The 19,904-nt window shown below is 42.6% G+C and overlaps 1 protein-coding gene across 7 annotated transcripts in view; it reads left to right on the plus strand.

The window, feature by feature from the left end:
- Positions 1–19,904, plus strand: part of ARHGEF10 (Rho guanine nucleotide exchange factor 10) — a 131,095-nt gene that overhangs the window by 23,511 nt on the left and 87,680 nt on the right. For 6 of the 7 annotated variants that reach the window (XM_038772937.1, XM_038772938.1, XM_038772939.1 and 3 more), the window contains exons 4-7: positions 7,302–7,368; positions 9,394–9,470; positions 11,616–11,672; positions 12,791–12,954. In XM_038772937.1, coding sequence (XP_038628865.1) covers positions 7,302–7,368; positions 9,394–9,470; positions 11,616–11,672; positions 12,791–12,954 — 365 coding nt within the window. Of the gene's footprint in view, positions 1–7,301; positions 7,369–9,278; positions 9,285–9,393; positions 9,471–11,615; positions 11,673–12,790; positions 12,955–19,904 lie in introns of those variants that run through there. The other variant, XM_038772944.1, reaches the window with a different exon arrangement.

Here is a 19,904-nt window from a genome sequence, read left to right on the forward strand (position 1 = left end):
CTCAAAAACCTCCAATGGCTACCGATCAATCTGCGCATCAGGCAGAAACTCCTCACCCTGGGCTTCAAGGCTGTCCATCACCTCGCCCCCTCCTACCTCACCTCCCTTCTCTCCTTCTACTGCCCAGCCCGCACCCTCCGCTCCTCCACCACTAATCTCCTCACTGTACCTCGCTCTCGCCTGTCCCGCCATCGACCCCCGGCCCACGTCATCCCCCGGGCCTGGAATGCCCTCCCTCTGCCCATCCGCCAAGCTAGCTCTCTTCCTCCCTTCAAGGCCCTGCTGAGAGCTCACCTCCTCCAGGAGGCCTTCCCAGACTGAGGCCCTTCTTTCCTCTCCCCCTCGTCCCCCTCTCCATCCCCCCGTCTTACCTCCTTCCCTTCCCCACAGCACCTGTATATATGTATATATGGTTGTACATATTTATTACTCTATTTATTTATTTATTTATTTATTTTACTTGTACATTTCTATCCTACTTATTTTATTTTGTTGGTATGTTTGGTTCTGTTCTCTGTCTCCCCCTTTTAGACTGTGAGCCCACTGTTGGGTAGGGACTGTCTCTATGTGATGCCAATTTGTACTTCCCAAGCGCTTAGTACAGTGCTCTGCACATAGTAAGCGCTCAATAAATACGATTGATTGATTGACTTGCCCAAAGTCACACAGCTGACAATTGGCAGAGCTGGGATTTGAACCCCTGACCTCTGACTCCAAAGCCCGGGCTCTTTCCACTGAGCCATGCTGCTTCCCTTGCCATGCAGTTAATAATGCATGCCATGCTTGCCATACAGTTAATATCTGGTGAAGGGATAAACTTCTAAAGAGCAAATTAGTGTGCACTCTGAGCTAACTTTTCAGTCTGTGGAACATTGAACAGGTGGCAAAATCTCTTAGAATTTTCCAACCAAAATTGGCAGCGTTCCTAGGAATTTTAATTTGATCAGCAGTTCTGTGCTGTCATTCTCTGGACGTAAAGTGTATTAGCATGCACTAAAAGAATGCAAGGCTAACTGGAACGTCGGAAGCAATAATAGCTTTGCTCAAACACACACATTAATGTTCTTAAAGTGATATATGTACTTTTTAAATGTATAATGTTTCATAAAACAGAAAAGCACATATATTTAGCACCATATATTTATCTGCTCCCTGATGGTTTTTAGGGACTGTTGTCTGGTTCATTCCCTTCCCAGTTTGCTCCCAGACTGTCTGCTTTTTATCTTTTTCTCAATAATAAAACTATGTGCTGAGTTTTGTGCCTAGTGGTAGATCCAAGATAATCATTTCAGACACAGTCCCTGCTCCTCTTGGAAATCATAGTCTAAAAAGAAGGGAGAAAAGGTATTTTGACACAGCCACTGAGAAGTTCATTCCTTCATTTATTCATTCAGTGGTATTTATTGAGCGCTTACCGTGTGCAGAGCACTGTACTAAGCGTTTGAAAAGTACAATACAGCAAGTTGTTACTTGCCTAGCAGGCAAATAAAAAAGTTCATTCCTTCATTTATTCATTCAGTGGTATTTATTGAGCGCTTACTGTGTGCAGAGCACTGTACTAAGCGTTTGAAAAGTACAATACAGCAAGTTGTTACTTGCCTAGCAGGCAAATAAAAAAGTTCATTCCTTCACTTATTCATTCAGTGGTATTTATTGAGCACTTACTGTGTGCAGAGCACTGTACTAAGCGTTTGAAAAGTACAATACAGCAAGTTGTTACTTGCCTAGCAGGCAAATAAAAAAGTTCATTCCTTCATTTATTCATTCAGTGGTATTTATTGAGCGCTTACTGTGTGCAGAGCACTGTACTAAGCATTTGAAAAGTACAATACAGCAAGTTGTTACTTGCCTAGCAGGCAAATGGCAAAGTGGGGATTAGAACCCAAATCTCCTGACCTTTCCATTAGGCCTTACTGCTTCCCCTCATGGGGAAGCTTGGCTAAAATAGATTCCCCAGGTTTTCAGAAGCAATCTCATAGCTACTCACGGGCCTACGAGTCAGAAGGTCATGGGTTCTGAATCCGGCTCTGCCACTTGTCTGCTGTGTGACCTTGAGCAAACCGCTTTACTTCTCTGTGCCTCCATTAACTCATCTGTAAAATGGGGACTGAGGCTGTGAGCCCCGTGTGGGACAGGGACTGTGTCCAACCCGATTTGCTTTTATCCACCCCTGTACCTGACACATAATAAGCACTTAACAAATACCGCAGTTATAGTTACTAGTCCTGGATTTGCATGTTTGTACATATTTGTTACTCTATTTATTTATTTTACTTGTACATATCTATTCTATTTATTTTATTTTGCTAGTACGTTTGGTTTTGTTCTCTGTCTCCCCCTTTTAGACTGTGAGCCCACTGTTGGGTAGGGACTGTCTCTATATGTTGCCAACTTGTACTTCCCAAGCGCTTAGTACAGTGCTCTGCACACAGTAAGCGCTCAATAAATACGATTGATGATGATGACAACACTTTCTTTTATTGCAAAGGAATACTAAACCATTTCTGTTTCCTCGTGATTGTGGACAAGTACCTGAAGCAGAGAGCAAATATCTAGGACATTTTGAAGAATCAGTGTGCGAGAATGTGGTGTCTGAGAGAATTCCATGAAGAGTTCATTTATCCTACTCTCCTCTAGAAGAAACTGGGAGGGAAATGAGTCAGTTTCCTGCCTTGTCTTTATAAAGATAGCACAGGACGACTGAGGTTGTTTCCCTCCTAAGGAACAACACATCATAGGAGGAGGCTCCAGTCTACAAATTTCAGGAAGTACATGGGTTGGGTAGGAAAGCTGAAGAATCCGTCTTATATGAAAGGAAATTGCACTTAGGGGCTGCACAGCAATTGTTTTCACAAATTGCTCGGCCTGCAAGATTTCCCTTGTTTCCACCCGTGTTATCAAAGCCAGGTTTTCTCCCCCTGCTTCTCAACTATCCCACCCATTCCTACTGCTCCGTATCTCAGTAGGCTAAGGAAACATATGGGCCCGTCTCTAATACTATACGGTTACGCCTTAAATGCCAGTTTCTTACAAACCAAATTGAAAACGAATGACTGATAGTGATAATAATTGTGGTATTTGTTAAATGCCCATTATGTGCCTGGCACTCTTCTAAGCACTGGGGTAGATACAAGGTAATCAATCAATCAATCAATCGTATTTATTGAGCGCTTACTGTGTGCAGAGCACTTTGGACGTAGTCCCTGTCCCACATGGGGTTTACAGTCTTAATCCCCATTTTACAGATGAGGTAACCAAGGCATTGAGAAGTGAAATGACTTGCCCAAGGTCACAGAGCAGACAAGTGGTGGAGCTGGGATTAGAACCCAGGTCCTTCTGACTCCCAGGACCATTCTCTACCCATTAGGCCATACTGCTTTGACTAGGGAAGGGTAATGATATGGCAACTTCCAGAGAGTTGTCAGAAACAACAGCCAGGCACTGAATAGCTCTGATGAATCCAGCTGCATGGATAATGACAACAATAATAATATGATCATTGTGATATTTAAGTAAACAAAGTCCTGTACTAAGCCCTCGGGTAGAAACCACATAAGCAGACTGTAAATAATAATAATAATTACGGCATTTGTTAAGCGATTACTATGTGCGAAGCACTGTTCTAAGCGCTGGGGGGGATACAAGATGATCAGGTTGTCCCATATGGGGCTCACAGTTTTAATCCCCATTGTACAGGTGAGCTAACTGAGGCCCAGAGAAGTTGTCACACAGCTGACAAGTCTGTCTCTCCCTTCTAGACTGTGAGCCCACTGTTGGGTAGGGACCATCTCTATATGTTGCCGACTTGTACTTCCCAAGCGCTTAGTACAGTGCTCTGCACACAGTAAGCGCTCAATAAATACGATTGAATGAATGAAAGTGGTGGAGCCAGGACTAGAACCCAAGAACTTTGTAGGGTTTTTTTGTCTGTCTGTTGGTTTCATTTTTAAAGGGGACAGGCCATCTGAGGGAAGACATTTCAGATATTCCAAATGCTTCAATCCTCACTGTTCCCCTTCCCTCCCACCACCACCCGTGTAAAAACATCTTGTTCTCTGGTTGCCCCATGTTGATCTCCTGGGATGCAAGTGAGGCTGAATATAGACCCCTGGTGCTGGCCAAGAGATCAGAAAAGGCTCTGGCTCCGTGCTTGGGTGGGGCCTTGTTCAGAGCATCTTGGCAGTGGTAATGTTCCACTGGATAGTCAGTCAATCAATCAATCAATCAATCGTATTTATTGAGCACTTACTGTGTGCAGAGCACTGTACTAAGCGCTTGGGAACTACAAGTTGGCAACATATAGAGACGGTCCCTACCCAACAGTGGGCTCACAGTCTAGAGGGGGGAGAACAACTCCTTGAGGTCAGGGGTCACATTTTCTGCTTCTGTCATGTTTCCAAACGCTTAGCACAGTGCTTTGCATGCAGTAGACAATCCATTTTGGTGGAGGTGGTGATGATGATACCAGCTTTTCTCTGACCCTCACTGCCCTCCCCATCAGTGCTCCAGGGAGGTGCTGTAATCAGCCTTCGGTGTTTTTCTCCAGCCCCTCAATTCATTCATTCATTCATTCATTCAATCGTATTTATTGAGTGCTTACTGTGTGCAGAGCACTGTACTAAGCGCTTGGGAAGTACAGGTTGGCAACATATAAAGGCAGGCCCTACCCAACAGTGGGTTCACAGTCTAAAAGGGGGAGACAGACAACAAAACAAAACATGTGGACAGGTGTCATCAGAATAAATAGAAATAAAGCTAGATGCACATCATTAACAAAATAGAGTAATAAATCTGTACAAATGTATATACAGGTGCTGTGGGGAGGGGAAGGAGGTAGGGCAGGGGGGATGGGAAGGGAGAGAGGAAAGAAGGGGTTCAATCTGGGAAGGCCTCCTGGAGGAGGTGAGCTCTCAGTAGGGCTTTGAAGGGAGGAGGAGAGCTAGCTTGGCGGATGTGCGGAGGGAGGGCACTCCAGGCCAGGGGGAGGACATGGGCTGGGGGTCGATGGTGGGACAGGTGAGAACAAGGCCCGGTGAGGAGATTAGCGGCAGAGGAGCGGAGGGTGCGGGCCGGGCTGGAGAAGGAGGGAAGGGAGGTGAGGTAGGAGGGGGCGAGGGGATGGATGGACAGCCTTGAAGCCCAGGGTGAGGAGTTTTTGCTTGATGCCTACATTGACTGGCAGCCACTGGACATTTTTGAGGAGGGGAGTAATGTGCCTGGAGCTTTTCTGCACAAAAATGATCTGGGCAGCAGCATGAAATATAGACTGAAGTCAGGGGAAAGAGGAGGATGGGAGATCAGAGAGGAGGCTGATATGAGGGTCCTTGAGATGGAATAGACTGTGAAAATCCTCTAGACTGTGAGCCCACTGTTGGGTAGGGACTGTCTCTATATGTTGCCAACTTGTACTTCCCAAGTGATTACTACAGTGCTCTGCACACAGTGAGTGCTCAATAAATACGATTGATTGAGTGATCTCTAGAGGGCCCTAGTAGCTAGAAATGAGAAGGGAGAATGATGGGAGAAGAGGAGGCAGCATTCCTGGCCTTAGTTTTTGCCTCCTCCCCTCTCCTTCTGATTAACTGTGAATCCCTTACAACAGTGGCCTTCAACCAGCCGGTGGGAATCCCTAGGTGATGAAGACCTCTCCCTTTGGGAAAAGATTGATTAAACAGTCCTTGCAGGGGAGTATTCTAATCCTAGAGTTCAAAGATACCAGGGATCATCAATCAATAAATGGTATTTACTGAGCGCTTACTATGAGCAGAGCATTGTACTGAGCTTGGGAGCGTGCGATACAACAGAGTTGGAAGATCTGTTCCCTGCCCACAAAGAGTTCACAGCCTGGATGGAGAGAGACCTGAAACAGCATGGCTCAGTAGAAAGAGCATGGGCTTTGGAGTCAGAGGTCATGGGTTCAAATCCCGGCTCCGCCAATTGTCAGCTGTGTGACTTTGGGCAAGTCACTTCACTTCTCTGTTCCTCAGTTCCCTCATCTATAAAATGGGGATTAAGGCTGTGAGCCCCCTGTGGGACAACCTGATCACCTTGTAACCTCCCCAGCGCTTAGAACAGTGCTTTGCACATAGTAAGCGCCTAATAAATGCCATCGTTGTTATTGTTATTATTATTATTATGACCTCTGGCTCCCAAGCCCGGGCTCTTTCCACTGAACCACACTGCTTCTCTGCTGCTTACATGTTGTCTCAGTTCTACATAGGGTTCATAGTCTAAGAGGGAGGGGAAACAGGCGTTTTATCCCCATTTTACAGATGAGGTAACTGAGCCACAACAAAGTGACTTGCTCAAGGTCACACAGCAGGCAAGTGGCAGAATCAAGAGTGGAACTTTGGTCTCCTGACTCCCAGTGTCATGCACTATCCACTCGCCAGGCTGCTGGAGATGGGCCTGGCATGACTCCAGAAATTTGGAAGGTAAAATGGTGATTGAAAACCGTGAGGCCCGTGTGGGACAGGGGCTGTGTACAACCTGATTAGCTTGTATCAACCCCAGCACTTAGTACAGTGCCTGGCACAAAGTAAGTGCTTAACAAAGACCATAAAAAAGTTTTTGAGGTTTGCTGTTTACTATCATGGCTACTCTGAGCTGTTGGGCATTCTCCCACCCTTCTGAATTCTCTCAAAAATTCAATAAATTAAGCACTTTCCTAGCAGGGTAGAAGACCATCTTTAATCCATTTTTATTGTATTTGAAATTGGACCAATTTGACCATTATTATTCTGGACCAAATTCTGCCAAGAACATTTCCAGCCATTCAGTGGCATTTATTGAATGTTCATTGTGTACAGAGTTAAAGAAAGGATGATATTTGTTAAGCACTTACTATGGCCAGGCACCGTGCTAATCCCTGGGGTAGATTCAAGCAAATCAGGTTGGACACAGTCCCTTGTCCCACATGGGGCTCACAATCTCAATCCCCAATTTATAGGTGAGGTAACTGAGGCGTAGAGAAGTGAAGTGACTTGTCCAAGGTCACACAGCAGATAAGTGGGAGAGCTGGGATTAGAACCCATGACCTTCTGATTCCCAGGCCTGTGCTCTCTATCCACTATGCCATGACTCAGCTTTTGGGAAAATAAAGTAAACACGATCTCTGTCCACAAGAAGACTCCAACGTAATGATTTCACCACGTCCCTTAAGATGCCACTTAAAGCCAATGGTATAGATCCATAAAGAGAAGAGTAAGGAAGAAAATTTTCCATTTAAAGATTGTGAGTAACTTCTTTAGAATCCTTCATAATTGTGGCTGAAATAATTATGCACCCTTCTGACTTCCTAGGGGGAACACAGGAGGTTACTGAAGATGGTCATTGTAATTATTTAAATTCCGATGATCCACAGAACAGGTAAGTGCCAAAGTAGCAATTGATATCATTTGTGGATGTTTTCAATCAGTCAGTTATTGAGCATTTTCCTGTGTGCAGAGCACTGTACTAAGCACTTGGGAGAGTACAAAACTACAGAGATTTATTTTTTATGTTATTTAAGTGCTTAGTATGTGTCAACCACCGTTGTGAGCACTGTTAGACTGTGAGCCCACTGTTGGGTAGGGACTGTCTCTATATGTTGCCAACTTGTACTTCCCACGCGCTTAGTACAGTGCTCTGCACACAGTAAGCGCTCAATAAATGTGATTGATTGTTAGGAACAGTCTCTGTCCCATTTGGGGCTCACATTCTAAGTAGGAGGGAGACAGTCTTAAGTAGGAGGCTCAGAGTTGAAAGACTCATTCCCTACCCACAAAGAGCTTACAGTTTAGACAGGAAGACAGACATTTAAAATTAATTACGGATATACACAATTGTGGTGTGCAGCGTGGCTCAGTGGAAAGAGCACGAGCTTTGGAGTCAGAAGTCATGGGTTCAAATCCCGGCTCTGCCAACTGTCAGCTGTGTGACTTTGGGCAAGTCGCTTAATTTTTCTGTGCCTCAGTTACCTCCTCGGTAAAATGGGGATTAAGACTGTGAGCCCCACATGGTACAACCTGATAACCTTGTTTCGATCCCAGCGCTTAGAACGATGCTTGGCACATAGTACGTGCTTAACAAATGTCATCATTATTATCTAACCCAGTGCTTAGTACAGTGCCTGGCATATAGTGAGTGCTTAACAAATACCACGATCATTATTAAGTGCTTGACTCAGAGTGGTAGCAGTTTGGATGGAGAGGAAAGGGCAGATTTAAGCGATATTGTGAAGATGTAACCGACTGGATGTGGTGACAGTGATTATGTGGATTGAGTGAGAGTGATCGGTCTCACTATGCATCAGAGTCATCATCCTTCTTTTCCATTTTTGGCATCTTTATGTATGTCTTTCACCTTATTATTGATCTTTGTTCCTTTGACACTAGAAATTGATTCCATTGTTTTAAAGAAAATATTTTTTCAAGGCTGCAATTATTTAAAAATTAAACATATTTAAAATTAAATACCTTTAAGATTAACAGAATTGTGGCCCTAAATCCAGAAATCACCCAAGGATAAGGCTTTTTTCCATCAATTAATTATTTTAGGGAAATAAGACCCCTCCCAGATTTTATTTATGAGTAGGAAAGCACAGACTGATTTTGGGAAGAGGATAAATCAGCAGTCCTTTTTAATGGCATAGAAACATCCTTGTTTTAAATCATATGAAAGTAAATTTTCAACTACTTTTTTGTTATAATTTTGCACATTAGCTGAAAGTTATTTGGCTGAAATTTTATTTCAGTACTTACAATAAATCTCTGCCTAAAGTAGACCCGTAAATAAACACTGTCGATGATGACAGTAGAGTCAGCTTTATATTTCCTGTGCGATCCAATCCTTGGGTGTGTTCCTTCATCCCTTCTGATTTGGTATTGTACTAATTGTTCTTTATCCACTGAAAACATCCAGGAGTTAAAGAAACTAGGATTGGCTTTTTTTTCTTGCATGGACGCGATCTCTTTCGCTGAGTCCACTCTTGCTTTTAGAGAACTGTTTTTTCTGCTTTTTCAGGAAGTAAATGGGAGTGTCACCATCTCTGTAATTCACTGGGCTTCCCACACCTGGAGACTGTCTTTCTGTTTCCAAATCAGCAACGGAAGCAGAGGTTAGGGGAGTTTGGCCATTTCAGTGATCACTGACTGTTCTTCGAGGAGGTAGAGGAAGTAGTGAAACCCATCTGGATGAAATAACATTCTTAGATTGAGGTGTTCCCAATATTCACCTAGTGTTGACTTCACAGTGACATCATAATGCCCTTTCCGAAATTCCTTGTTAACAAGGAGGCCTATATGGTCAGCTACAGTACCGTTTTAGTGTTGGTGGTTCGTAAAGTGACTCTATTACATTTGGTTTTTCACACACTGATTTTTGGTATCTTTGTTTTTGATGATTTTCTTTAAGGGAAGATCGGGTCGATGAAGAAGACAGTGCCCTGGCCAAATGGGTTGCAGATCCTGCCAATACAGCGTGGATGGAGAGTAAGTGTCAATTAAGTGGGACCGCTGTCTTTACAGCGGTTGATTCAATGCCCGGAGCAGTGAAAAAACATTTCCAAAGAGTTGGGAGTGTCTCATTGAGTTTCCTAATTTGAGACTAATTTAACAACTTCAATGAAAAAAAAAGAAAGGCTTTCATTTAACTTCAAAATTTCAGTGAATCAGACTGAGCTGGTGTAGCATTTGCTCGCAACTCTACACGGCGTGGCTTAGTGGAAAGAACCCGGGCTTGGGAATCAGAGGTCATGGGTTCTAATCCTGGCTCTGCCACTTGTCAGCTGTGTGACCTTGGGCAAGTCACTTAACTTCTCTGTGCCTCGGCTACCTCATCTGTAAAAGGGGATGAAGACTGTGAGCTGTACATGGAACAACCTGATTACCTTGTATCTACCCCAGTGCTTAGAACAGTGCTTGGTGCATAGTAATCACTTAACAAATACCATCATTATTATTATTATTTCCTTGAAACAAACCACTAAAGTAACTGGTGCCTCCAAACAAGTGTGGAATGTAGGAGCGATTCAAGGCTGCAATTTCTGTGGGCAGTTTTTTGTTTTAATCAATTTATCAATGGTTGGTATTGTGTACTTACTATGTACAGAGAACTGTACTAAGCACTTGGGACTGTACGGTACCACTAAATTAGATATGTTCACCGTGCACAGTGAGTTTACAGTCTAGAGGGGAAGGCAGACATTGATATAAATAAATAAGTGATTTATACATTTCCTTTAAATTATTTACATAAGATATAAACGTAAGTGCTGTGGGGTTGAGGGTGGAGTGACTATCAAATCCTCCATTATTCTTTTTGGAGAAGTAATTTAATATTCCATTAGGGAAACAGGCTTCAAATTGACAAGTTCTATCTTTCTCAGGACTGAGTCTTCTGATTTATAACAATAATAATAATAATGGAATTTATTAAGTGCTTACTATATGCAAAGCACTGTTGTAAGCGCTGGGGAGGTTACAAGGTGATCAGGTTGTCCCCCGTGGGGCTTACAGTCGTAATCCCCATTTTACAAATGAGGGAACTGAGGCACAGAGAAGTTAAGTGACTTGCCCAAAGTCACACAGCTGACAATTGGCGGAGCCGCGATTTGAACCCATGACCTCTGACTCCAAAGCCCGGGCTCTTTCCACTGAGCTACGCTGCTTCTCTACATTTGATTCATGTATTTCCAAGTGAAGAGGCTGTTCTCCTCTTGCTTTATGTCATTCTCTTATCTGACTAAGTTAGTCCAGCTTTATACAACAGAATCCGCTATCCATCCTTCGCATAGCTTTGAGCATTTTAACTGTCAGCTGAGCTGATTTTTAGTTTTAAAAAAAGAGCAAATGGTCTTCTGTGATTACTACCGTTATTTATATGCTCCTCAGCCCCTGGGTAAGTGGCTGGTATGGTTTGATTTACAAGGAAGAACAATATTCAATTTCTTGTCTAATCATTAAGTTAATAGGTCATGAATGTTTCCTAATGTTTTGTAATCTTAATATCAAAAATACAGTAATTCGGTGTCTCTCAAGTGATAGGAAATTAGTGTCCATTTACCATTCAGATTTTGATTATTGCATCGGTTAACCGATTCCTTTCTAAAACAAATTTCTGGTAAATTCATGCAGAAATGGTTATATTACCTAGCATATTAATTAGGTGGCTAACCTCTCTTATGTTTCAGAAGCAGCTGTGTTGGTATCAGTAAATCCTAGGAGCTATGTATCATTTTTAAGGTTTCATTTACTTATCTGACCTCAACTAATCTGCTCTATGATAAAAATGTATTTTAAAGGATAGAAATTTCCCATTGTGATGGCTAAAAAAGGAACTACAATTTCTTCAGGAATGTACACCTTCAGTGGTAGGATAGCATTGGTTTTCATGGGAAAAAGATACAATAAGACCTGCATAGCAACCAGCATACAAATGCAATTCAGATGTTTTTAATGTTGAAAATTCTATAATCTGGATAGAATCTTAGATTTTAGAAAACATTTTGGAATTGAGGTGCTCTATGCATCAGTCTATATTTGGATTCAATGGATGAAATAACATTCTTAGTAACAATGAATTAGTCAAGTCTGTTTTTTAAAATATTTTCCCATTCTTTTCTTTTATTATTTTAGACCCAGAGGAAGTGATATATGATGATGTTCCAAGAGAAAATTCAGACTCGGAACCAGGTTTGAAATTGTCCTGCAACTCAAGGGGAAAATTGCTATTTAAAATTTGTTCACCAGGCATATAGAATCCACTGATGTATACCTTAGCAGATATGTTCACTTCATTTATACAAGGCAGTTTCAGATGTTTGTTTTTTTTAAAACAGGTAAAAAAACAAACACATTTCAACAATATGTGGTAGGATGATTGTGATCAGGTGTAAAAGGTTACAGAATAGCAGACGGTTGAGGAAAAAAATATTTTGTCTTTATGTGAAAAATCTTGCCAACCACTTGGGATTTTAGATAATAGTGCAAACTGTGGAGAGATTTTCAGGTAATGGGCCCTGGGAGTAGCACTGGGAATTATTGGATTCCTATTCTATTGGAAGATCTCAGGTGGGAAAGGAAAAGCTTGGGGAAAAATTCTAAAATTGTTGTCTGGGACACAGAGTTGATTTTTTCCCTAATAACAGAGAAATCCCTGATGGCCTCTGACCTGTTTTAGGCATGAATATCTTCTGTGCAAGCAAGAAGTGGAGGATCTGACAGTTAAGTTACTAGGGAAGAGTCAAACATAGTGTAGTCCTTGCAAGATCCAAGGAGTGTTTTGGGCAAAAACAGCTCAGTTTCAAGAAGTTTGTGCATCAAAATATCAATTTTCTAACAACATAACATAGTCACTCTGGACTAAACTTTCCTCCTGTATGGTGTCTTTATGAGAATAACTGGAATTGCTCCCAATTTCCTCAAGCCCAGGAGTGAAAAAATAACAGTCCTCTAGAATCAGCCATATAGGGATGTCAGCAACATTATTCCCAAGAGTCTTCTTTGCTGTGTAATTGTCAGTTGAGAAGTGCATTTATACAACGCCTTAGCCTTGCCTTTCAAACCAACTGGTGATTTTATGGCAAAGATATTTAAGGGATCTCAATATAGCTCATACAGAGTGACTGTAATTTGTTGTTGTTAGGTGGGCTGGAAGTTTTTTCCCTAAGCATCGTTAACAAGAATTTTCTAGAGTGTTGAAAAATATACGACTCCTACGTACAATTGAATCCTGGTAATGGGACCCACTGAAATGTAACGTAATTGTGGATTTCTGCATTTTCATTGGATTTTGGAATTCCTGCTTGCAGAAGAAATGATTTATGATGATGTTGAGAATGGCGAAGGAGGAGGAAATAGCTCTTTGGAATATGGGTGGAGCTCAAGTGAGTTTGAGAGCTATGAAGAACAGAGCGACTCGGAATGTAAAACTGGAATTCCCAGCTCCTTTTTGCGTGGTAGCCACAAAAAACAAGTACGTAACACAACTCCCCCATTGATAGGCTTAAAATGAATTTTAGAAGATTTGATCCCGGCATCAACTCCTTTCCACAAATACTCCCTTTTAGAAATCATAAAAATATTTCAATGAGATGTGCAAAAAAAGTGTTAACATTCAAATACGATGTTGGAGTTCCATAAATCATTTTTCAAAAGTAAGGAGAGAAAAATGTGAGGTTTTATTTGTTGTTGTACGTTTGATTTTGACTTTATCACAGTGAAAAAAAAATCCCAAATATTTTAAGGTAGTCTGAAGGAGCTAAAACTACTGAGTTGCTTGTATAAATCTTCCGTAGAGAGTCATTGTTTCATGGAAACAACTTTCTTTGATTTCAATATGTGGCAAGTATCCTGTGGCAGTTTAATGGTGGCAATATCACTTTCAAAATGAACATAGGAGGCATGTTTTCCAAAGAAAAATTCTGGCTGAAGATGCATGTGAGATTTATTTTTCTACAGCTACACACGTGTGGCATAAGCGGTTTATTAAAAAAAAATCAATAGTGAAGTCTGAAATGCCCCAATTAAAAGTGGAGAGCTAAAAGATTATATTTACTCTTGTACATCTTTACTATTCTATTTCTTTTATTTTGTTAATATGTTTTGTTTTGTTGTCTGTCTCCCCCTTCTAGACTGTGAGCCCGCTGTTGGGTAGGGACCATCTCTATATGTTGCCAACTTGTACTTCCCCAGCGCTTAATACAGTGCTCTGCACACAGTAAGCGCTCAATAAATACGATTGAATGAATGAATGTTTTCAGAACAGTTTTAGTACAGTGCTCTGCACACAGTAAGCGCTCAATGAATATGATTGAATGAACATATTAGGTTCCTGCTATTCAGTAACAAATTTTTTCAAATCTTTTTTTTTCCCCCTAATTTTTTATTGAGCTCTTTTTCTTTTTCCTTAGTAACTTGATTGCCAATCCGCCAAGCTCGCTGTCTTCCTCCCTTCAAGGCCCTACTGAGAGCTCACCTCCTCCAGGAGGCCTTCCCACACTGAGCCCCTTCTTTCCTCTCCCCCTCGTCCCCCTCTCCATCCCCCCGTCTTACCTCCTTCCCTTCCCCACAGCACCTGTATATATGTATATATGTTTGTACATATTTATTACTCTATTTATTTATTTATTTATTTTACTTGTACGTATCTATTCTATTTATTTTATTTTGTTAGTATGTTTGGTTTTGTTCTCTGTCTCCCCCTTTTAGACTGTGAGCCCACTGTTGGGTAGGGACCGTCTCTATATGTCACCAACTTGTACTTCCCAAGCGCTTAGTACAGTGCTCTGCACACAGTAAGCACTCAATAAATATGATTGATTGATTGATTGATTGTAACCAATGTCTTGGTGAGATGTTCTACACATTGCCAGCAGCCGTGGGGATCAAGGCCTTTGGTAGCTGGAAGTCTGTCCGTAGTAGTAGTAGTAGTAGTAGTAGTAGTAGTAGTAGTAGTAGTAGTAGTAGTAGTAGTAGTAGTAGTAGTAGTAGTAGTAGTAGTAGTAGTAGTAGTAGTAGTAGTAGTAGTAGTAACAGTATTTACCTAGAGAAGCAGCGTGGCTCAGTGGAAAGAGCCCGGGCTTTGGAGTCAGAGGTCATGGGTTCAAATCCCGGCTCTGCCAATTGTCAGCTGGGTGACTTTGGGCAAGTCACTTAACTTCTCTGTGCCTCAGTTCCTTCATCTGTAAAATGGGGATGAAGATTGTGAGCCCCACATGGGACAACCTGATCACTTTGTAATCTCCCCAGTGCTTAGAACAGTGCTTTGCACATAGTAAGCGCTTAATAAATGCCATCATTGTTGTTATTGTTGTTATTTATTAAGCGCTTACTGTGTGCAGAGCACTGTACCAAGCACTGGCTAAAGAGTTGGAGTCCGCAAGAGTTGTTGCTGTAAGCATTAGGCAAATGCACACAGACGGAGTCTCTTCCCTCTGGGCCCAGCCACCAGTGGGGCTGCTTTGTGGTGCCCTGTTATCAAGCAACAAGGTATCACCATCTCCCAACCGCTGCACATCTGAAGCAGCGTGAAAGAACCCGGCCTGGAGAGTCAGAAGGTCATGGATTCTAATCCCGGATCCACCACTTGTCTGCTGTGTGACCTTGGGCAACTCACTTCACTCCTCTGGGCCTCAGCTACTCGTCTGGAAAATGACGATTGAGACTGTAAACTCCATGTGGGACAGGGACTGTGTCCAATCCGATTTGCTTGTATCCACCCCAGCGCTTAGTACAGTACCTGATACCCAGTCAGCGCTTAACAAATACTACAATTATTACTGAGCCCTGTCTCTTTGGGCTGTTCCCAGAGCCCAACCACCAGTGGGGCTGCTTTGTAGTAATAATAATAATAATGGCATTTATTAAGTGCTTACGGTGTGCAAAGTACTGTTCTAAGCACTGGGGAGGTTACAAGGTGATCAGGTTGTCCCACAGGGAGCTCGCAGTCAATCCCCACTTTACAGATGAGGTAACTGAGGCACAGAGAAGTTAACTGACTTGCCCAAAGTCACACAGCTTGAACCCATGACCACTGACTCCAAAGCCTGGGCTCTTTCCACTGAGCCACGCTGCTTTATAAGCCATGTCATAAGGCAACCAGGTATTGCCATCTACGAATCACTGCACATCTTTGAGAGAAATCACAAGCTTTGCCATTCTTTTTTTTTTATAGTCTTTGTTAAGCACTTTCTGTGTTGAGCACTGGGTTTTTATGGTATTAGGTGCTTATTATGTGTCCAACACTGTTCTAAGTGCCAGGGTAGGTACATGTCAATTAGGGCAGACACAGTCCCTGTCCCGCATGGGGCTCCCAGTCTAAGTAGGAGAGAGAACAGGTATTAACTCCCTGTTTTACAGTGGAGGAGACTGAGGCACAGAGAAGTTAATTGACTTGCCCTAGATCACACAGAAAGCAGTTGGAAGGGCCAGAATTAGAACTCAGGTCCTCTGACTCCAAGGTCTGTGCTCTTTTCATTAGGCCACACTGCTTCCTGTTCTAAGTGCAGAGGTAAATACAAGTTAGGCTTGATGCAGTCTGCGTTCACATGAGGCTCACAGTCTAAGTAACCATAATAACAACTGTGGTATTTGTTGAGCGCTTACTATGTCCCAAGTAAGCTCACCTCCTCCAGGAGGCCTTCCCAGACTGAGCCCCATCCTTCCTCTCCCCCTCCTCCCCCTCCCCATCCCCCCACCTTACCTCCTTCCCCTCCCCTCAGCACCTGTATGTTTGTATGCATATATACATGTGTATATATATATATATATGTTTGTATGTATTTATGTATATATATATATATATATGTTTGTATGTATTTATTACTCTACTTTATATGCACATATTTATTCTATTTCTTTTATTTTGTTAATATGTTTTGTTTCGTTGTCTGTCTCCCCCTTCTAGACTGTGAGCCCGCTGTTGGGTAGGGAACCGTCTCTATATGATGCCATCTTGTACTTCCCAAGCGCTCAGTACAGTGCTCTGCACACAGTAAGCGCTCAGTAAATACGATTGAAGTACTATACTAAGTGCTGGGGAGGATACACTATGAGCAGGTCACACATGGGGCTCACAGTCTAAGAAGAAAAGAGAGCAGGTGTTGAATCCATATTTTGTAACCGAGGAAATCGAGGTATAGAGAAGAGAAGTGGAATGACTTCTAGACTGTGAGCCCGTCGTTGGGTAGGGACCGTCTCTATATGTTGCCGACTTGTAATAATAATAATAATGTTGGTATTTGTTAAGTGCTTACTATGTACAAAGCACTGTTCTAAGCTGTGGGGTAGATACAAGGTAATCAGGTTGTCCCATGAGGGGCTCACAGTCTTCATCCCCATTTTACAGATGAGGGAACTGAGGCCCAGAGAAGTGAAGTGACTTGCCCAAAGTCACACAGCTGACAAGTGGCGGAGCCAGGATTTGAACCCACAGCCTCTGACTCCAAAGCCCGGGCTCTTTCTGCTGAGCCACGCTGCTTCCCAAGCTGCTTCCCACTTGTACTTCCCAAGAGCTTAGTACAGTGCTCTGCACACAGTAAGCGCTCATTAAATGCAATTGAATGAATGACTGACTTATTCAGGATCACACAGCAGGCAAGTGCTTGAAGCTGGAATTAGAACCCAGGCCCTGCAGCTCCCAGGTCTGGGCTTTCTCCACGAGGCCATGCTGCTTTCCACCTCATCCCATCCCTCAGGTGGTTGGAAGAGATCTTCTTTTTTGTGGTAAGGGATATCGATCCGTGATGGTGCAATTCCGGGCACTCTCAGAACTCATTTCCCAGAGGGGAAAGATCCCCTTAGTTTGAAAAATGTGAGAGATTTTCCAAGTGGTAATTGATTCATTTATTCAGTTGTATTTATTGAGCTTACTGTGTGCAGAGCACTGTAATAATAATGATAATGATGCCATTTGTTAAGCACTTACTATGTGCCAAGTACTGTTGTAAGCACTGGGGGGATACAAGGTAATCAGATTGTCCCACATGGGGCTCACAGTCTTAATCCCCATTTTCCAGATGAGGGAACTGAGGCACAGAGAAGTGAAGTGACTTGCCCAGAGTCACACAGCTGACAAGGGGCGAAACCGGGATTAGAACTCACAACCTCTGACTCCCAAGCCCAAGTTCTTTCCTTTGAGCCATGCTGCTTCTCTTAGTACATGCTGTTGTACTAAGTGTCTGGGGTAATAGCAGCTTGGCTCAGTGGAAGGAGCACAGGCTTTGGAGTCAGAGGTCATGGGTTCAAATCCCAGCTCCACCAATTGTCAGCTGTGTGACTTTGGGCAAGTCACTTCACTTCTCTGGGCCTCAGTTACCTCATCTGTAAAATGGGGATTAAGAGTGTAAAATGGGGATTAAGACTGTGAGTCCCCCCGTGGGACAACCTGATCACCTTGTAACCTCCCCAGCGCTTAGAACAGTGCTTTGCACATAGTAAGCACTTAATAAATGCCATTATTATTATTCCAGTGGTATTATCAGGCTGATGTGAATTGGGCTTTTTGCTTTTCTAGATTGGGCAAAATTAGGTGAGGGCTCAGCCGCAAATTGTAGAAGACTTGGTAGAGCTGATGCCCCATTGGTAGCTAATTAACAAAAAATCTGGGCTTTGTTCAGATAGAGCCATCCACACAGGTGTGTGTGGGTGTGTGTGTGTCGGAGTACACACACACATGGGTTTATCAATCAATCAATCATATTGAGCGCTTACTGTGTGCAGAGCACTGTACTAAGCGCTTGGGAAGTACAAATTGGCAACATATACTTGGGTATATCTCTAGACTCTAAGCTTGTTGTGGGCAGGGAACATGTCTGTTATATTGTACTCTCCCAAACGCTTAGTACAGGGCTTTCAACACAGTAAGCGCTCAATAAATATGACTGAGTAAACGATTGAATGAATCAGTGCATCCAGTAAAATGCAATCACCCGACACAGACAAGTCCACATATGCACACAGGTGCACGCAGGCACACCTGTCCATCCTCACCAACACAAAGGCATCCATGCACACACGTAGATGCATCCATGCGCACATACATGGACCTCAGTACACACTCATACTTGGTCCAACCACTTATCCCATGGACCTGCAGATGGAATACACCACGCGTGTGAACATACTCAGAGTAAGGTACACGGTGTTTACCCACATGCCTTTTGTTCGACTTCACAACATCAAGAAGTAAAGCATTCCCAATTTCCCGACCCTCTGGGGTCTCCGGCTGCCGCTCCTGATTCCGGGAAGAGGAAGGAAAGGAGAGGGGACTGGGGCAAAGAAGCAGTATGGGGAATAAAACAGCGGTGGGTGGCTGAAAGGATGAGGGAGCACGGATGGGAGATGAAAATAGAGACTTCTTAGCAGGTACTTACTTGCTCTGCTCTTCATTCTTCTCCTGTTTTGTCTCTTCATGGCGGTGAGGTAGTGTTTTTCCTTGCTTTGTTTTTTATTATGGTATTTTTGAAGTGCCTACTGTGTATCAGGCACTGCTGGGTAGAAAAAAAGTAATCAGGTTGGACACAGTCCATGTCCTAATAATAATAATGGTATTTGTTAATTGCTTACTATATGTCAAGCACTGTTCTAAGCCCTGGGGTAGATACAAGCTAATCGGGTTGGAAACAGTCCCTGTCCCACATGGAGCTCACAGTCTTAATCCCCATTTTACAGATGAGGTAGCTGAGGCACAGAGAAGTGAAGTGACTTGCCCAGGGTCACACAGCAGACTAGTGGCAGAGGCGGGATTAGGACCCAGGTTCTTCAGTTCCCAGGCCCAGGCTTTATCCAGTAGGCCACACTGCTTCTCAAAATAACTATCTCCCGGCCTATTTTTGCTCCAAAAGTAATGACTTCCATAAAAGAAAGAAAAAAATTTATTCCAAAAGCAGATGCCAGATTCCCAAGGATTTGCACAAGATGGAATTTTTGACCAAGACGTTTTCCCAAAATCATCTTGGGCCAGAAATGCAATTTATCTTTTTAGAACTTCAATTCAAAAATAACTACCTAGGTTTTATTTAAACCTCGCCCCAAATAGATCTGTCAGGGGCTGAACCTGAAGATTTTGTTCCTAATGAATCTCTGTTATTTTTATCATATGTGTTTTCAAAAGAACAGAATACGAGGAAATGGGAAAAAAATATGTATTTAAAAATAGATTGTTTCTGTAAAGTTACCTATATGATTCAGGAGTCCATTTAAGGAGTCAAACCTCATGCTGACCTGGACGCTATTTGAAGTTTTATCAGTTAAAATGTATTCATTGCTATGTTTTGCTGGGGTTCTTAGCACTTGAAGTCTCTATGCTGATTTAAAATGATAAACTATTTCTTAGGTGGTTATGATCCTTTTGTACTCACAAATGAAATGCTAGTGACTTTCCAGAAAGATGTCGCCGAGCCGAATCATACAGTACTACAAATA

Source organism: Tachyglossus aculeatus, chromosome X1, assembly GCF_015852505.1.
Source record: "Tachyglossus aculeatus isolate mTacAcu1 chromosome X1, mTacAcu1.pri, whole genome shotgun sequence".
In the NCBI taxonomy this organism is placed as follows: Eukaryota; Metazoa; Chordata; class Mammalia; order Monotremata; family Tachyglossidae; genus Tachyglossus; species Tachyglossus aculeatus.